Source organism: Scomber japonicus, chromosome 8 (genome assembly GCF_027409825.1).
Source record: "Scomber japonicus isolate fScoJap1 chromosome 8, fScoJap1.pri, whole genome shotgun sequence".
In the NCBI taxonomy this organism is placed as follows: Eukaryota; Metazoa; Chordata; class Actinopteri; order Scombriformes; family Scombridae; genus Scomber; species Scomber japonicus.
The window spans coordinates 11465330-11483266 of record NC_070585.1 but is presented as its reverse complement, the minus strand read 5'-3'; the positions used below and the strand labels follow the sequence as shown (position 1 = coordinate 11483266).

The following is a 17937-nucleotide window of genomic DNA, read 5'->3' as shown; positions in this document are numbered from 1 at the left end:
TTAATGGCTTGTACTGTACATATTGAACTCTTTCTGGAAGCCACAACCCAAAAGTTGTTGATTAGTACAGTAAAGTGTTTTTACAACCTCTTCCTCCGTCTGAACTTTATCAGGGGCTAAATGAGTGAACAATGACTCGCACCCGGGTAGTAACTGCTGAGTCTATATATGGCCTGATCCATTTGAAATATACAGTAGAAATAGTTTACTCCCGCTGCTTCTGTTTATCTGAACCACACGTAATACCAACTTGGATATGTTCCACTTGCTACAAGTAAAACACACACTGCCACTCTGCATGGCATTGCAAACAGTGTCAGATTTTTGTTCCTTGATGGCAATGCACCAAATTGTTTTTGGGTGGACCTCAGCCAGAGTCCCCTATAGGGGTCTGAACCACAGAACCAATTACGCTGTGCTAAATCCCAAGAGGAATGTCTCTGTTCCTTTGAATTAAATAAGAAAGTAATTGAGCTGGACAATAATTCTTTAAATCAGACAGAGATTGAATAGATAAGACATGAATGAACAGTCAGTAGCAATTTTTTTTTCATACTGTCAAACTCAATTTGAAATGTATTTTCTTACAGTTTTATTCATCTGTACCAAGCTGGCCTCAATAGAAGATGCCTGGAAGTTAAAAATTAATGACCTGTGAAATATGTGCTTTTACTAACTGGTAAGAGCATAGCCTGAGGATAGAGTGGAAGCAGTTACACACAGGACAACATTTGATTGTATATTTATGTGTACAAATTAGATGAATATATGTATAAATGTTTTGCACTTGTCTTATTAGTCTTTTCCAAGTGCAACCCTGAGCAATTTTACTAATGCATATTTTTATTACTTTGTTTGTTTGACTCCAATGACATGGACTGAACATCTGCCACAGAAGAAATGTTTCACTGTGTGGCAGGATTGATGTTTAGTTTAGTTGTCAAATAATGCTTGTTCATTCTTCCAGTCTTAATGTGACGCTAAGCTAATCTCCTACTGGCAGTAGTGCCACATTCAGCACACAGAAATTAAAGTGGTATTAATCCTCTCATCTAGCTCTCGGCAAGGTATCAAATAAACGTATTTTCCCAGATTGTTGAAATATTCCTTTAAATTGGCAAAGTGGCAATATGGCAAAGGTAATACCAGGAATGTGAATTAACATTTGAGAGAACAAGTGAGAGAGAGACTATTTAAGCAGTCTCATTTCCTCTCATGCTCCTGAAAGCTCTCCCTAGAGGAATAATGCCTCCAGGTATTGTTCCTCACAGATTACAGGAAAAATATAGTGGGAGGGAGGTGAGAGGTGCAGGCTGGGTCATCAGGTCAACATCACAACTTTCTATGAAGGCAAAATAGGTAATAAAGTAGTGTGCGGAGTGAGAGAGATCTATTGAAGCAATGCATTACTAAACGGAGCGTTGAACAATATCTATCTACTATCTAGGCCAGTTACAGGGTTATCCAAATGTGAAATGGTTTGGCCTGGGAGTGTCAGGATACAGGAAGACAGATGTCACAGACCGAGGAAACCAGTCATGATTAATCGAACACGTAGACTCCTGCTTTCCAAAACAGGACATTGAACAGAATCTACATTTACATTATATTAAGGTAAGGTATGTGGCTCTTACCCAGAGTTCAGTGGTGTGACGTCAAAGACTGAGCTATAACACGTGATCATACAGGTTAGACCAAGAGATCAACAGCTTTTCCATTAAAGAAAAAAATAATAAATATGGAAATGTAAATAGATTTAAACCCTCTTCAGATATACGTGTACTTTTTGATATTATTTTCACTCAATGGGAAGTTTCAGCTAAATGCAGACAGAAGAGAAGGGCAGGAGGTCAACAAAACATTCAAATGAATTCTGAAATCATGAATGCAATAGGTATGTGGAAACCTGCCAAGATAAGTTGTTGTGGGACAAAGTGTTGAATGGTCAAAGGGTTACCAAAATCAGATGAACGCCCTCTATGAGTGCTATGATAATCAAGCACATGACATTTTATGGTTACATGCCCAATAGGTAGTGAACTTTGTCTCTGCATTGAATAGCTTAATGGATTATGCTTTGCTTGTGCAGAAAGTGAGAAGTCTTTAAGGCAGTATAAGACATCATAGCAGGGGGCAATGCATGCAACTGAACAGTATTGTTTAAAAGAGAGAGTCACAGAATTTATTTATTTATAACATCTGCATGAATGCTGAGTATTGAGATCCGATTATGAGGATTTACTGGTCAGATTTATTCTTGCGTCATCAGTCATATGGACTTTTGTGAGAGCTCATTGTGAAGTGTGGGGATGAAGTACGGTGCCTGTGGCGTCTGCAGTCACTGAAGGTTAGAACTCTGGAAACTATCATCACTTCCCTCCGTGAGGTAAGCACAGGCCTTTGTGTGAACATCAAACACACTTGCAAGCACTCATAGAGAACTAAACACACCTACCTAACCCTTCAAGACCTTGTTTATGGTCCATGCTTTATCTTAATGGTTATTATTCCCTAATGCAATGTGACCTGTATACTGTATTTCAACTAAATTGCCTCAGCTTGTGATTATTATCAACGATGGCTCCAACAAAATCATTACAAAGCAAGAAATGCCTAAAAAAAGTGTTTATTGATTGATCAAAGAGCCTTTAACATTTTGTAATAATTTAGTGTGAGCATGACACAGATTAAATTCTGGATGGAGCCCGCCAAAGGCAAAGAGAGTCAAACTCATGACAAAGTAAATAATGACTGAATAATTCTTCATCCACAATTTATATCATTTAGATTTTGGAAGTTTGCATTGTGTTGGAATTCAGCAGCTTGTTGTCAAGTATGTCTGTGTACCTCTATGTAACATTTATTCACTGGATGCCATTTGTCACAGTGTGTGATGTGAAGTCTTTTCACAGATTTTCGTTTTCCAGTGCTTTGCCCTGCTCAAATGGTCTGAAAGTTATCAAAGCTTTTACTTTAAATAAGATGTTGTGTTTCTTAACTTGCTTGCTCTTTAAATACATTCTCAGCTACAGTATGCTTGCACACAAAAATAAATGTTTATATGTACTCATAGTTATAGTTATTTAGTAGTGACACATCATGGTGACTCAGTATAAGCAGGGCTAAGGCACAAACTGGAGCTGGATCTGCTCTCACCCCTCTGCCTTCTTCATCTGTCACTGGTAGGGTTTGAATAGTTGCACAAAACAGTCTTTGCATAGACTATGGTGGTTTCAGAGAACATGCAAAATTGTCCTGAATGCTATGATCCCTATTTATAAATAGTCAGTGGTAGTATTCCATAAACTGAAATGTTTGTCATGCATCTGCAAAGACTCAAATTTTAGTGTATGTTGTAGTATATATTTTTTATTTTAAACAAATAAAGTATTATGGCAAAAAGAGAAAATTAACCGCACAAACATAACAAGGTTTAGTCAGGACAAGGGGAGTGGTACAAGTCAAACTTGATTATAGTTTTAGCTGGTGTAACTTGCCTGTTGGATCAATTGTGCAGCCAAGTTATTCCTCATTTTTTATAGATTCACCAGCTTGTTTCATCTGATCCTGAATAAACAGGAGAGAGCTGCAAAACCTCTTTTGTCCTGTGATTGCATCACTGAACAAAATGTTTTACTGTAACTTTTAACACAAGACATGCATTAGTTACCATTAGTATGGTAGCTTTAGAAAATTTAGCAGATTTTAAATATATATATATGTATTTAGAATTTCAAGTCTTTGCTTCTTTTTGCAGCTTCTGTCTCATGCAGTCCTGCAGCCGCTGCTGCAGGGACAATGTGTTCAAACGCTCGGGAGCTCTCAGCACCCTCCGCAGGCTGGCTCTCTGATTGGCTGAGCACTGACCATGATGTCATCACTGCATGCTATAAGGGCTCTGACAAATAGCCTGGGAGACACATTAGGAGAAACACTGCTCAACTGAAGGGCTGAGTGAGTGAGACACGGAGGATAAGATAAAGTAAAAAGAAAGACATGTGACAGTGAATACTTGCAGGAACTACCTGAACAGTTAAATTTCTACTTTTTATGGGAGGCAGAAAACAAAACAACTACCTGTGGAGGTTTGTACTTTTATTACTTTTTCTAAGCTGTCCTTGCTGAAGCCTGGCAGGATGTAGTGATTTTGCTGTGTGGTGTTAGTGCCGTCATTTTTGTTGTTTGTTGTAAAACCAACAGCAGACACATCAGAACAAATTTAGTCAGTGCTAGTTTTATTTACACATATCATTTGAATGAAGCTCTTGTTTTCATTCTTCTCTCCTGGCCACTCATAGTTTTAAATTGTGATCTTCATCTCTGTGTTTGTTTGTGTGTGTGTGTGTGTGTGTGTGTGTGTGTGTGTGTGTGTGTGTGTGTGTGTGTGTGTGTGTGTCATTCACATATGGTCTCCTCAGATGGGAAGCACCACCCCCCCATTGTATCTCAATGTGAGTGAGAAGATGATCAACTCGACATCAGACCCTGCTAAGAATGAGGAGGCTTACAGTGAGGCAACAATGATCCTGCTGGGCATGATCATGTCCTTACTCGTCCTCTGTATAGTCTTTGGCAACATCCTGGTCATAATAGCGATCGCCCGCTTCCAGCGTCTCCAAAATGTCACCAACTGTTTCATCACGTCCCTGGCCTGTGCTGACCTGGTAATGGGTCTCATTGTGGTTCCTTTCGGTGCCTGTTACATCATCTTCAAGACCTGGCACTTTGGTAGTTTCTGGTGTGAGTTCTGGACTGCGACTGATGTGCTTTGTGTGACTGCAAGCATCGAGACCCTGTGTGTCATAGCTATAGACCGTTACTTGGCCATTACTTCTCCCTTCCGCTACCAGTCGATGCTGACCAAAGGCAAGGCTCGCATTGTGGTCGTGCTGGTGTGGGTGATTGCAGCCTTGATATCGTTCCTGCCCATCCACATGAAGTGGTGGATATCAGATGATAAGGAAGCTAAGGAGTGCATTGAGGACAGTAACTGTTGTGAGTTCTACACCAACATGGCTTATGCCATTACCTCCTCTATCGTCTCCTTTTATATCCCTTTGGTCATCATGGTTTTTGTCTACAGCCGTGTTTTCCAGGAGGCCAAGCGCCAGCTGAAGAAGATTGACCAAAGTGTTGGACGTTTTCATAACAGTGACAGCAACCTCAAATCTCTTGAGGCCAACAATGGGCGTGGCCAGAAAAAGGCCAAATTTTGCCTGCGGGAACACAAAGCCCTAAAGACTCTGGGGATCATCATGGGGATCTTCACTCTGTGCTGGCTGCCCTTCTTTCTGCTCAATGTGGTGGTGGCCATATGGAAGGTGGAGGACATCGACCTCACATTTAGGATTCTCAACTGGATAGGTTACGCGAACTCTGCCTTCAACCCGCTAATTTACTGCCGCAGTCCTGAGTTTAGATATGCCTTCAAGGAAATCCTCTGCATGAAGAGGAACCGCCTCAGCAACCCAGGACCTGTTAATGGATACATCTACAGTAGGCACAGCTGGCAGAGTGAGCAGCAGGGGAGAAGTAAGGGCAGCTCGGAAGACAGTGACACCCATGAAGGGTGCATGGGGAAGGGAGCGGGGGTTTGCAGCGTTGTGGACAGAACAGTGGACCCCAACGGAAATTGCAGCAAAGCCCTAACAACTGTAACAACAGTCCTTTAAACCTGGAGCTCTGCGACGTCTGTCAACAGGGTCATCCGTTAATGTTTACACTGCTATAATGAACTTTTTCCAATTGACTATTGAAGGTAAGGCCAGTCAAACTGACTGGAGACTGCTTTAAAGAAACTGTAATAATCATGTTCAGCTGAGGAAAGTGTTCTTCTTCCTCAGTGATTAAATAGATAGATCACTTTTCTTTGTTACATTTATCATGTTGATTTTAAATCTACCTCACCACATTTTCTTCAATATTTGTTTCTTAACCGTTTATCTAAACTATTTCACATTGACTCACTGTCCACAGAGTTACACTAGGGCAGTATCTCAGCAGTTTATTTACTCTACTAAATGGTCTCTGAATGATATAAAGTAATTGTTAATTACCTGGCTCCAATTTTATTCGCAGGCATGTTTTTTATATCTTGGCATTCTTAGCGAAAGATCACATAATTTACTCGCAAGAACATGTTTATGTGTTTCGAAGGAAATGTTGGAGGCTGTAAAGTCTGTTCAGGCAATCCAATTCAGCGTGGATAGTGAATAATATATTTATACATGAATACATTCCAAACCAACCAAGATTAAATTCAATTTTCCAGTTTTTGATAGATTTTCTAATGTGAAAGATGATCAACACCAGGTGTGGCAGAATCTGTCTCTCCCTCTCTCTCTCTCTCTCTCCTCAGTGCTCTGTAATGTTGTCAGGCCCAGCTCCCTGCATGCTCTAATGTTTTACAGCCTGTTGCATGGGAGTTTCTGTTGCCAGCAGATAGTAGAGGAGATAAGAAGGCTCATAGTTATCTCCCCGATGTAAGCTGAGAAACGCCAGGGGCCATCCTCTGTTAGTCACTTGATAAAGCTTGCAAGCTTGTGTATGTATCAGCAAGATTCCATTGTCAGCCCGAAAGATACCTAATACACTTCGGTCCAAAGCAGGCAGCATTGTTGTTAATCCTAGGTATTGACCTTTAAAACTTGCAGCTGTTGTATAAATTTCAGTGCATTATTGTTTTAAAACCTTTGCTACTGCACAGTCCAAACCAGTTATATCTTGCGTTCAGTCCACTGGTTCATTTTTGAGACATGCAACCATTATTTGGTACATTATATTGCCGTTACTTAAGTGTACTATTAGGGGTAGAAAACTGTTATTGTTTCTTTTCCTTTCTGCTGGTGGCAAAAGAAATGGTTTTCCCTATTGTTGCACAATCCCTATTTGTTTATGACATTTTGTGGTTGCTGTGCTTCAGTATGTACAGTGTTTACTGAAACTAGAGAAGCTGTTTCCTCAGCCATGGCACAAGGGTACAAACGACGCACTATAATAAACAGAGCGTCAAAATAGCCAAGTGATAACAAAGTTCCAGGTCCAAGATGTGCTAGTGGCTACTCAGGCCTGTAAACACAGATGAGAAAATCAGTCAGTCAGCACTCCTGAGCTGTGCACCTATGTGCTTCCTGCCTGACATGTCCCAGAATCTGCTCATTGTAAACGGATGTCTGGATCATCATGAAATCTGTCAGTGTTTGGAATGAGCGCTCAGGAGTGTGTTGGGTAGTTCCCCAGCTGTTTCAGTCAGTTTCAGCGAGTGTCCTTTTCTCGGTGTGCCGTCTCCGGGAAATACCCTAAACCAGCTGAGCCCAGCCCAATAAATACAAATAAATGCATTATCTCTGCTGTTTAGCTGGAGAATCAAATAATGCCTTCCTAAACCAAACATTGAGATAGATTAGTAGATCACAAAGTATACAGTTCTCAGTTTTCAGGCTGTGAGGTGATCCAAAGAGCCAGCATGAAATGATTGTCTTATCATTCGTCTTAAGATCACAGGCTCCAGGGACTGTTGTGTCGCCTTTTGACGTATTAATGAAGGATGAGTACTTAGTATGCAGGGCTTTAAATTGAGGATTACCCCCACTTTTCCCAGTCAAAATGGCAGGCAAGTCCATTACTCCAAGAGAAATAATGGAGGTGTTGCAGTGGATCCAGTCAGGTTAGCGTTCTGATCGAAGTGACAGCATGCTAAATGTGGCTCCTAAAGGCAGGAGGGGGAGCAGGGATTCTCTGCCAGTCTAAATCCGTGTTAGTGACCTGTGTTTTAGTGCATGTGGCGTTGCCCCTGGAGTAAGGTCAGCTGACGCTGTCAAAACTGTGAACTTTGAATCTCTATGTACTGTATTGCTAGGTTTGGTCAGCACTGTTGTCACAGACCTTAGGAATAGACGTAAATGTGGTGTCATCATACGTCAATGTTTGCCGAGCTAAAAACAAGCTTTCCACTATGTTCTTTTTTCCTGTTTTTCTTTTTCACTGAATAACATCAAAGTAAATGTGCACCAGGGTTTCTCAACATTTTGACTGTACAGCATGCACAAAGCATGAACAGACAAAGATTTTAGACCAAGATTTTGATAAGAGACTATTGTATTTATTCACACACAATGAACTGAAGCTTAACTAATAAGTCACTGCTTGCTTAGAAAAGGAAAACACATGTTCAAGTCAATTTAAAACATCTGCCATTTGTTTTAATGCACTTTGCAAATTATCTTTTGCATGTCAAATCTGTATTTGTGGTGGTGTGTTTTGTGGACTTTGGTGCCATTACCTTTCAAAGTGATCTATTTAGTCCAAGTGGAGTAAGGCTGTGAAGAATATATCCACACTGCTCCCTCCTGGCAGTGGCCTCTCTTTGCACCTCAGCTGTCTCAGAGTTATTGACGGTTACTGTTTCATCAATATGCCTATATATTAATGAATGTAATTCATGTCTTCACCTCCCTATGCTGTAGGACACAACACAGTTAAGTGCAATGACTCTTGAATGATTAGCTGACACTACAACATTCCAAGCATGGCTGAAGGTATGAAACCATATACCATGCCTACTGATGCATATAATGTACATTCTGTTCTCTCACCAATCTTTGACTGTAGATTACTCATATTACCATCTGGTGTATGGTTATACCAACTCTGCTAATATAAAAGACTCTTTTTAAAGTGCATTCTGGTTACGGACAAGTCTTAGGGGATATATTATAAAGTGGCACATATATTTTCAGTGTTAAAGAAATTTCATATGAGTAGATTATTTATGGTTACAAACAGCTTAAGCATTTTGATGTACGTCATGCAACATCACATTTTAAACTGATCAAGGGTCAGGTGAGCTAAACTAATTCAGTCCTTACTGGTTCATTACTGTTACTTTTGACTAAAAGTCTCCTTTTGTGTACCCCACAATAACAGCTCCCCCATGACTTAGATTAGGTTTGTCACTGACTTAAAGCAGCACTGTATAGCACTTTTTCATGAGACACTTGTAGATTTTTAGGCATCGAATCCTATTTAAGTTCATGAACTGTAAACAAATAATGGCTGGAGAGTTATGCTGTTCACTTGTATCATAATATCTTTGTGGTCCTCTCTCATGTGCATGAGGAAGTTGTCTTTCCTGTTTGCAATAAAAAATGAGGACTCGTGAGAAATGATTGCTGCAGAGTCTGGGCACAGACGTTGTTAAAAGTGGACTATTCTAAAAAGTTGATGTATGTGAATGTGAATTTTTTTTTATATATCAAAGATAAATATTGCTTCAGCCAAAAGTAAACCTATTAGATGTGAACTTCTTTCATGGCCAGATTGAAAATGTGGTCAATCAGCTGAATGTTTACTAAATGTTTTGTTTTGCAAGTTACTTTCGCACAAGTTTTTGTCACTGTTTGTTGAGGCAATGAAGCCTGTTACAAAATGTGGTGTCCTGTGGTATTTATGAAAAGCAAGTATGCTTAAATGCAAATATGTGCTGTAACATTTAAATAAATTATATACATGTTGCATGTAAAGTCCTCATTGATGTGTCTTTCGTGATCATTAAATTGCATAACAGTTTGTGGTGTATTTTTCTTGTGTTTCATTTTTAACTTTAAAATACAAAAAGAACACCTGAAGAATAACAAGCAACAAACTTAATATGAAGCGTCTGAATGCATCAGGCCGGGCATGCTGACAACAGCTCAGGCTATTTCAGTATGGGAAAACCAGTCACTAACATGTGATCCACATAGAAAGCGATCAAGATATTATGAAAATGTTTCCATCCTCTTTTTGAAGCTGCATGTCTGCTCAAATGCTTCACGTAATTGTTGATTATACAGAGTGCCTAAATTCTATTCCAGAAATCCAAGGGAGGAGGACAGTGGAGATATATTGTGCCATAAAAATGTCCTGATGTCTGGCCCTTTGTGAGAGCAGATTACATGTTTCATGCTTCTTTCAAGCACACAAAACGTCCATTTGTTAAATGAAGATTAAAAACCTTAGGAGCAGTTATCTTGGTTAGGGAAGTATATGTTTACAACATGACCAGAACAACATACCTAATAGGTTTTGGATATCGCTCTATTCTGTGAATCAGGCTTTCATGACATGCAGAAAAGTATTTTGAAAGAAGATACTTTCATTTGGCTACAGAGTTGTTTTCTCTTTTCCTCATGTGACTACTAGGTCATTTAACAAGACATAGTACGTAGTTAAATGACAAGTTACACTGTTTACTGTATGAGCAAGTGGAACATTTATAATACCTGTAAAAATCTCTTAATCTTTGACAGTTTAAATCAACCTACAATTTATACACATACTTATTACTCAGGAGCAAAAGTAACTTGATATAATACTCGTGACTATACCTTTGTCACTTGGCTTTCAGCTCTGTCCAAGTTGCCTTTTGACATCTTAAAATTCATCACTACCACTCACTGCTTTTTTTGTGTTTAACATGTGCTGATCCCTTTGTGTTTTAACAGGCAGGCAGGATATAGTTTGGAAGGATTTACCGACCATCCACAGCCAGTTGTAGCGTAGCCTCAGTTACAGCACACACTGATCCACACAGAGATCACACTGATATCAACCCTTTATTACTCCAATTAGACAGCAAGCATGACGACCCCCAAGTGTAAAAGTGTTACTGGGATTAGTAGCTGTAATATAATTACTGAATTTCAACTTGTAACTCCTAACACTACTTGCTACTCGCTACTAAAAAAGTAATTACATTACTGTAATGTGTTACAAAGTAAAGCATTACTGCCCAGCACTGATTATGATACTATTACATGAAACCATCAGTCAGTGTGTCCAATCACACAATCTTGTGGTCTGTGAATTACATCTACTTCAGACTTTCACTTTTACACTCAGTCTGATCCACAGAGATGTGTGCAGGCATAAGTCTGACAGATATGCTGCATGCTCAGTGGAGCTTAATGATCAAATCTAAATACTGATAAAGAAACTTCAAGAAACCATACCAAACTTATATCTTATATCTGATTTGTCTTTCAAATACAAGCCCATGCATGGTAATATCTATTATCAGGCTTCAATGACTCAGATCTTTAAGAGCAAGATAAAAAGGCAATATTCCCATATCCAGACCTTCCATGTCGCCTGAGTCACAGTTAGGGAAACAAAAGCAGCTGTCTGAAAAAAAGGGGGTCTGACTATTTTCTCAGATGTGTTAATCATGGCAGTGACACACTGTGTACAGGGTGTGAGCATGTGAAAACTTTGTCTCTTGTCTAGATCGATAAGTCCCTTGGTACTAAAGTGACCAAGGCACCACAATGTCTGTAGTCCCCTCGCTCCCAAGGGCCACCAGCATGTGCATGTTTGTGTGAATGTGTGTGTATGTGCATCTCTCATCATAGCCTGTCCCCCTCTAAAAAAACTAGCTCCACCCGACCTGAGGTTATAAAAGCACATATGACTTCAAGATGGGCTTCATTTGGTTTCAAGGCCAAAGAAAATGTAATAAAACACATCTCTACGAAAACATTTTACTTCACAAACATGCCATATTCTGCTAATGTTTGTACAGTAATCCTGTAAATTTTCATATTCATCATAGTGTCAAACAAATGTTTGTTTCTATCTGTAGTTAGCCATATGTATGTTAAGAACATACAATAATATTGCCTGTGACAGCTACAGTATAAGACTCAAATTTAGAGGATGGAGGCACTGGATTGTACTGCACCAGCTCTTTTCCCTGAGTCCCTTCTTAAAATAATGGAGCCTTTGCCAGAGAAATACATCATGCTTAAAGAAACAAATCCATTTTAATATGACGTGCAGAGCAAATCAATTGGCTAAATACCAAGATATCAGGAGGATAGTTGTGATGTTAGTGATGGGAATTCATTACAGGATGTAAGGATCAAGGGTTAATAGCATAATGAATGATGGCATGAAAACGCTCTGGGACATATGAGCTTAAATGGAATGGCATAGAAGCCCACACACGGTACATCATCTACTTCATAATGCCCTGTCACACCAGAAAGTGACACATCAAAATTCATCTAAATTTCTTTGGATTCATTAATTTTCCCAAAGACAATGTTACGTGTATTTCTACAGCTTGGATCGGCATGAAATTCTCAATTACTATCGGTATCCTTTCATTTTATTAAAATAATGCACCACACTAAACGCACTGAAATTAAAACATTTTTTATTATCAATGCATGTCTTTGGTTTGCAGTGGAACATAAAAAAGTGGTGAAAATAATTGAATGCTTTTTCTACAAAGACAGTCTAAAATAGTCTAGAGAATATTATTGGTACCCTTCAGATGTTGTAAGAAATAATTGATTTGTAGTGTCACATTCACAAGCAGAATAGTGAGTTTGAATTTGTATCACAGGTGTTTTCAATCTATAATCCCTCATGCAGCCAGTTTAAAAGGAGCCTCGCCCTGTAGTTTTGAGCAGCTGTGTGCACCATATTTAACATGGCAAACAGAAGGAAAACTAGAGCATGGTTTTAAGACATTAGAAAGAAGGTGATAGACAAGCATGGTCAACATTAAGGTTACAAGACATGACGTAATAAAGAAATCATCTAAGTGAAGAACTCTGAGGTAATGACTTCAAAGCGGTGCAACAGAACAAAGAGTGACACAAAAACTGCACAGTGCAGTGCAGTGCAGTGCAGGTCTACAAACTGCAAGCATCTGTTCATGGTTCCCTACAGTATGATGAAAAATGCATTCTGGATTTGGTTAAGAGAGGGTCAAGAAACAGTTTTAACTGAGTATATGGGTGGTCACACATGATGAATTCACTGCTTATTGTCAGCAGTGAGTGATGGACTTTAAAACACTGTCGCACAACTTCAAGTGTCCTATTTTAAGTTCTATTCATTTTTTTTTCTCCATGTTGCTGATGATAGTGGATGGCTTTTGGTTTAAATGTGAATGAATTGGCGCATTAACACAGGCAAAAGAGGATGCAGTGCAGCATCCTCAAAATGTGCCCCAGCTCTGTCTTTATCTTTATCTCCTAATGGCTCAATTATCTGAACAAAATAAGAGCCATAATTTGCTTTCAAGCAATCCATTTTGCTGTCTTTGACTCTAAGCTGGCTTGGGGCATTGTATTCTTAATGGTGAGCAACTGTATTGTACTGTGTCATTTCTTTGAACCCCTTATGTAATGCTGCAGTTGTTCTGTTTGGTTTTAATACAAAGGAGAATGAGATCACAAAAAATTGTACATCTTATGATGTTCTATGGTGCAGGAATTGACTTTTAAAGAACTAGAGTTTGGTTTTGACTAACTGCAGTTAAGTCTTGTTCTCGGAGAGGAGCTGTGGATTGTATTTAATAGCCAGCAGCTTCACTGTTGTACATTCATCAGCAGGACTGTTGAAATGGATGGCTTACATTAACCATGCAGCTATATGTCATCGTAACTCTCCAGCCTGCTCCGCAGAGAAGACTGATGTATGGGAACAGCTTGACAAAAATCAGGCTGTCACTTAAATGTGCGCAAACAGCTGGGCTCTAATAGAACGTGTCTTCCTAAGTTACTGTAAATCTCACAGTTTTGAAATAAGCCAAAAGAAAGACACACAAACACCGGAAGGAATGATGGTTACATTCTTGCAGTGCTTTTACGAGAGGGGAAATTCCCTGTTTTGACCTGTCACTGCCAGACGTGTCAGGCCACGTCACAACCAGTCTGCTTGTGATTGCTTTTCATCCCTTTAACACTAGATTGATCTCTCCCAGCATTCCTTGACATACTCACAGTGTTTACTAAATGAGAGGCAAAGATGTTTGTCTGTTAAGTCTAATGCCTAATATGGTGCTAAAAATATGCATATAATGTGGTGTGAAGGCTGGAGCGCAGAAGAAACCACCAAGTGTGTGTAGGTGTGCATGTGCGCGCACGTCTATGGTCTTACAGGCTCATGGTTAATGTCCGGTGGCACAGAAGTATCCAACTGTAAACCCTGACTTAACAGAGGAGCACATCATGTAAAATGGAAGCTATGTGCTGTATTTAAAACACTACTCAGGCCAATAGTAAATACTTGTGTGGGGGGGTGCATTTCACTAGACTCATGTCAGTATCTGCTGCTGTTTAAGTAGACAAATGCACACACAGTACTTAATTTCTAACACAGCTTGCCATGAGAAAAGAGGGGGGAAAAAGTGACTCCAGCGATTCCAAGATGTATTTTGTTAATTTTCATAGAAAAAACATGCAGAGAAAGTCAGTTTAAACGTGTATGCATTAATAACCAAACTGCACATGAAGAGCATGAACATGGAAAGAATTACGTTGCCCTTGAACTGAAAAGAAAACTATGTTCCTACCGGTTCAAATGCAAGGAACCTGAAAAACGTGTTATCTGATGTCAAGACGGCTTTACCCTCCCAGACATTTACAACTTCACATTTAGGTCACAGCCAGTGAGAAGAGACAGCTACTATCATCACCCTGTTCTAATGAAAACCTGTATAGACATACAGTGAAACCACAGTTAATACTGCTGGCCAAACTTTCATCATGAGCTGATATAGTTATTCACTTTGACCTTATTCAAGTAAAGGGACAGCACTGACAGCAAAGATAAAGTTGCCTTGAGATCGTGTTAACTGGAGCAGTCAACCTTAGACAGTAATTTTTCCTCAATATTATAGAGAGCACACACTCTCCGTTCACCTGTGATGGAAAAATGATGCTAAACTCATTCATCTGTTACAACAGTGAAGGATTACATACAGTAGAAAGAGTGTTATTATCTCCTGGCAAGTGAGGTGAGGTGGAGAAGGACAGGGCAAAGTAGAAAAGTGAAGATGAGTGTGTGTACTTGTGTGTGTGTGTGTGTGTGTGTGTGTGTGTGTGTGTGTGTGTGTGTGTGTGTGTGTGTGTGTGTGTGTGTGTGTGTGTTTGTGTATGTCTTCTATGTACAGTAAACTGAAATTGGACTGTGACGAATCAGCTATGTTCCCACTAAGACTCTATGTTTTTTTGTTTAGACCATTAAATGAGCACTATCAGTTAACTTAAACTAGAACAGTGTGTTACCATTTGACTCTATAATTGCATTAAAGCGATGGTTCAGTGTAATTTTGATCTAAACACCGCCTCAGCCCTTTTTAAAAATGTGGTCGCAAATTGGTGGAGTTAGAGCCATCAGCTGAATTGCTTAGTACAGACGCTAATGGACCCAAAAGTGTATATCGTAAATTACCCCACTAATAATGCCTGGATTGTTATCAAACGGATACAGTAGTACAAATAGGCTCTTTAATCATAAACTGATGCATTGGAAAGTTTGTAAGTACACCAGGAGTTTATTAAAATGACGCTTACCTGATGGCTTTTACTCTGCTGCTACTGCTAAAGCTTTAAACTCGTGATAATACCATGTGGTCGCACGAGATCCCGCACAGAGCACATATATTATATACAACTGTATGGCATGTTGTCCTATCTTTCTACTCACGTTGATGTCTTCTGCTGTACTCTGCTTCTTGCTCTTTCCTCACTACTACTACTAGTCTCTTCCGGCAATAGATGTGCTCTGTGCGGGATCTCGTGGAATCAAAGTTTCTGAAGCACTATAGGTTGCTATTTTTGTTATCCAACAAGAGAGACTAACATCAAATTCATCTTAAAATCATCTCTACCGCCTTTGGAAGATGTTAGCATGAAAGCAATTTAAATGAAATATCCATCAAGTTTTTCTTTTGTTATGTGACAACCAAAACAACAAATTATCTTCAAAGTCTTGTGGGAAGTACCTGCACCCCCTGTATGCCTCTTGCATTATATAATTTTACTCATCAGTAGACATCGTGGGGAAGTTTCGACCATGTGCAGTGGTGTGACTGTGACTCTAACAGAAGCAGGGCCAACGTTTCCTAAAATTGCAACCTACTTCTTGGTTGACCTTAAGCCTTGGTTAGCTCAAGTGCTCTCTGACACATCTTTTCCTGTTAGTCTTGCAAGCACAAATATAACAAAAGTAAAACTTAAAGTTGCCCTCCAATTCAAAAGTGTAGGAGACATCTTGTGTCCAGCAGTTAAACTTGAGATGAAAAACATTTGCCATGTGGACAGTTCATACAATGTTGGATCTTAACATTAGAGGCCAGGTAAGGGTTGTGTTGACTAACAGACATGCAGAGCACAGTTTATACAGTGCTGTGCTTTTTAAACTTGTTATATACCAGGTCCTTCTAAGTTTATTAGCTCCATGGGTTTCCAGGTAGTACGGTTATTCTCAATCTGAAAATACCATCTATCTCAAAAGGTCATTGACAATCAGCTTGTTTAAGAAGGAAGTCACAAGAGATTGTTTCCTGAAAGAAAGTATTCATAAAGTCACATGCTGTTATAGCTGGAAGACACGTCTTTTCATTAAACAACAACTAATTATAAACCAGTATTTTGTGTGTTTTTAACCTTCACTGTTTCTTTCCCAGTTATGTGTTTAAGTTATTTAGGGTTTCACGTATTGTTTAGGACCACATGGGAAGATTCAACCTCTGTGTTTTTCTGCTTTGATATTAATGAGCTTCTGTGGTTGCACATTATTCAATAGAGTGCTGAGTGTAAACACATTAACTGTTAAGTTCATCTGAAAGTAGCCCTGAGAATACTTAAAAAGGAAGAACAATTCAGTGCTTGTTTTGGCACAATTGGACTTGTTTTGAACTTGTGCTAAACTCATGGCTGTGGGGGAAGGAAGAAGCCCAGCAACACTGTCTAGCATACAGTATGTATGCAAACATTCCTTCCTTTGACTCATGTTTTACAACAATGTAATTCTTAACTGTTTGTCTTTTGCCTGCCTGCTCTCTTTTCCATTCTGACAATTTCATAATATGCAAGCTAGTTAGTATTTTATTTCTACATTTGTCTGCATTTGAAGCAATGAGTTATTATATTTATTAGTTATGCTTTTCTCTCCAAAAATGTGGTTAAATTTAGGCCAAATCACATGTGAGATCAAATCACTGGATACTATTGTCTGTATTCTAGACTCATAATGTCACGAAATGTATTAAAATATAAAACCCACTCAGTGTCATATTGTATATGTTCCACTTCATTTCTGGACTTTAGGTATAACTAAACCTAAAATGTGACAGAGGACCCTTTCCATTATGGTCACTGTGGATTGCTGCCAGGAAGGATGATGGAAACGTTTTACTCCTTACTCCTCTGTATCTCACCTGTTGTGAAGAGCTGCCTTAGCTGGTTTGACACAGGCCAAGCTAGAGGTTGTCTTTTACTGCCCTCTTCTGGTTATACTAAGGACCAACGCCATCGTACTGGCTTTTACAGAAAAGCATGATAGCACACTCTTGTGGTTCTTTTGAGTCATGGCACTATTGTAAAAATATATGATGCTGCTTCTTTTTTTCTGTGGTGGCTCAGAGGTGTAAGTGGTGACAGAAACCACATCGCATGAACAAACCAGAGAGAACTATACTATTTCAGAACAACAGTGGAATTCCAGGGGGAAAAACAAAGGATCAGCCCATCCTCTGCCATGGTATGGCCGAACAAAAGGTGGAAAATGTATGTTTAGCACATAGTGTGGGAAGAAATCTGAATCAATTCCAAGTTTTTGTGACATACTGTATGTGGGAAGCCACTTAGTTAAAAACATTTTGAAGTAGCCTGAATTTCTTCCCACGGTAGTGATGTAGTGCTGGGTAAGTGTTTTCTCCTCTTGAACCCCTTGAAAAAGTCACACTCTCTCCTCTTTGGAGCTTTTATGTAACATTTCCCTATACAATGAGTTCAAATTCATATAAAATCTTGAAACAATGCCTAAAAAACAAACAGCAACAACCAAAAATAATTATCTTGCCATGACTGCAAAACATTGTATGAGCCCAACATACTTCCTTCTTTCTCTACTTATCTCACAGCAACAGCATTTCTA

General features: G+C 39.2%; 1 protein-coding gene across 1 annotated transcript; it reads left to right on the top strand.

Moving 5' to 3' along the window:
• The first annotated feature begins 3938 nt into the window (after positions 1–3938).
• On the top strand, positions 3939–9528 carry adrb2a (adrenoceptor beta 2, surface a). Its single transcript, XM_053324333.1, has 2 exons — positions 3939–4085; positions 4419–9528. The coding sequence occupies exon 2, from the start codon at positions 4419–4421 to the stop codon at positions 5670–5672; it is 1254 nt and encodes a 417-aa protein (XP_053180308.1). The 5' UTR covers positions 3939–4085; the 3' UTR covers positions 5673–9528.
• The last annotated feature ends 8409 nt before the right edge of the window (positions 9529–17937 follow it).